The 1,606-nt window shown below is 65.8% G+C and overlaps 1 protein-coding gene across 1 annotated transcript in view; it reads right to left on the bottom strand.

Moving 5' to 3' along the window:
- Positions 1 to 1,606, bottom strand: part of KREMEN2 (kringle containing transmembrane protein 2) — a 4,393-nt gene that overhangs the window by 431 nt on the left and 2,356 nt on the right. Inside the window, exons 5-8 of the mRNA XM_010840476.1 lie at positions 1,437 to 1,590; positions 426 to 758; positions 220 to 345; positions 56 to 134 (exon numbers count right to left, since the gene is read on the bottom strand). Of these exons, the coding sequence (XP_010838778.1) occupies positions 56 to 134; positions 220 to 345; positions 426 to 758; positions 1,437 to 1,590 (692 nt within the window). The remainder of the gene's footprint in view (positions 1 to 55; positions 135 to 219; positions 346 to 425; positions 759 to 1,436; positions 1,591 to 1,606) is intronic.

Here is a 1,606-nt window from a genome sequence, read left to right as displayed (position 1 = left end):
GGGGCGACAGGCTCCCCGCCGGCTCCGCCCTCAGGCCCCGCCCCAGAGCGCGCACCGTCCGCGCAGCAGGCGCAGCAGCGACAGCACCAGCAGTAGCAGCACCGAGACGGCCGTCACCGTCGAGAAGACCTGGGCTGCGGGCACACGAGAGCGGTGAGCACGGAGCTTGGAAGGGCCTGACGCCCCCAAACTCGCTCCCGCCTCCCACGCCCGTCTCACCCCCCATCGAGGCCTCTGGACCGCCAGGCCCGGGGCTGCAGCTCACGTTGGCCCCGTCGAGGGGCACTGCTGGGGTCTGAGTCGAGCCCTCGAGGGGCGCCGGGTCGGCGTCGGCGTCCTGCAGCCCTGAGGAGAGGGGTGTGAGACCGGCCGGCGGAGCGGAAGACCCGAGGCGGGGGCGGGGGGGGCCGGGAGAGGGGCCTCACCCTGGAAGGTAAGCGCGAAGCCCTGCGCGTGGCCGCGCGCGTCGCTGCGGAAGATGAGCCGCAGCACGGCGGCGCGCAGGCGCAGCGGGCCCGGCGGCGGCGGCCGAGCGCCGTCGAAGGCGCGGAGCAGGCTGCCCGAGGTGGCGTCTCGCAGCTCCAGCCGGTCATGCGAGTCGGCCAGCTCGAAGAGGCGGAAGGCAAGCTCCAGCGCGGCGCCCGGAGGGGCCAGCACCCAGCTACAGTTACGATCCGGCCCGTACTCGTCCGGGAAGTCCGGGGAGTAGATGACACCCTGGGGTGCGGTCCAGTTCCCCTGGCAGGAGCCCACTGACACTGTGGGCGGGGCCGTTGGTCAGAACCCGGAGGCCCGCGGGCTCCTCCTTAACGGGGGCGGGGCTCTATGTAGAAGCCCCGCCCCTTCTCCGGCTTGGCCCGGATCGCAGGACCTTCTTCCATCCGAAGTTCAGCCAAGTTAGTTCCCTCCTCCGGCCCTGTCCAACCCGTTCTAATCAAACCATTAGTCCCCTCCTCTAGTCTTCCCTGGTGGCCCAGATGGTAAAGAATCTGCCTGCAATGCAGGAGACCAGGATTCGATCCCTAGTTCGGGAAGGTCTCCTGAAGAAGGAAATGGCAACCCACTCCAGTATTCTTACCTGGAGAATCCCATGGACAGAGGAACTTGGCAGGCTACAGTCCATGGGGTCACAAAGAGTCGGACACAACTGAGTGACTGACAACAACAACTGTCTTGACCTCAAACAATTCCTTCCTCTAGTCCAACCCCTTCTAATCAAGCCATTAGTCCCCTCCTCTAGTCTTGTCCTCAAACAGTTCCTTTCTCTAGAGCCCCAGACCCCTGACCCCCAGATTCAGCCCAGTTCCTTCTTCGGTCCAGTCCTCAACCTAATCTCTTAATCAGGCCCTGCCCTCAACCCATGCCTTCCCTTTCCAGATAACTCCCCCTGTCACTCTTCCCCTCACCCAGGCCCCTCATCCCTGCCCACTCCTCACCTTCGTAGATGCCCAGGCGCCCATCACCACCACACAGCTGGCCCGGGTGGCCGAAGCAAATCTGGTCACAGTCGGTGGCCGGAGCCGGGCGTCCTCGGGCCAGGTCGCTTTCAGAGCCACAGAAACAGGCGTAGCCGGCCTCCACGCCCGCCAACTGGGAGCACAGACTG

This window comes from Bison bison, unplaced genomic scaffold (assembly GCF_000754665.1).
Source record: "Bison bison bison isolate TAMUID 2011002044 unplaced genomic scaffold, Bison_UMD1.0 scf7180017864144, whole genome shotgun sequence".
NCBI classification, from domain to species: domain Eukaryota; kingdom Metazoa; phylum Chordata; class Mammalia; order Artiodactyla; family Bovidae; genus Bison; species Bison bison.
This window is presented reverse-complemented; position numbering and strand designations above follow the sequence as displayed.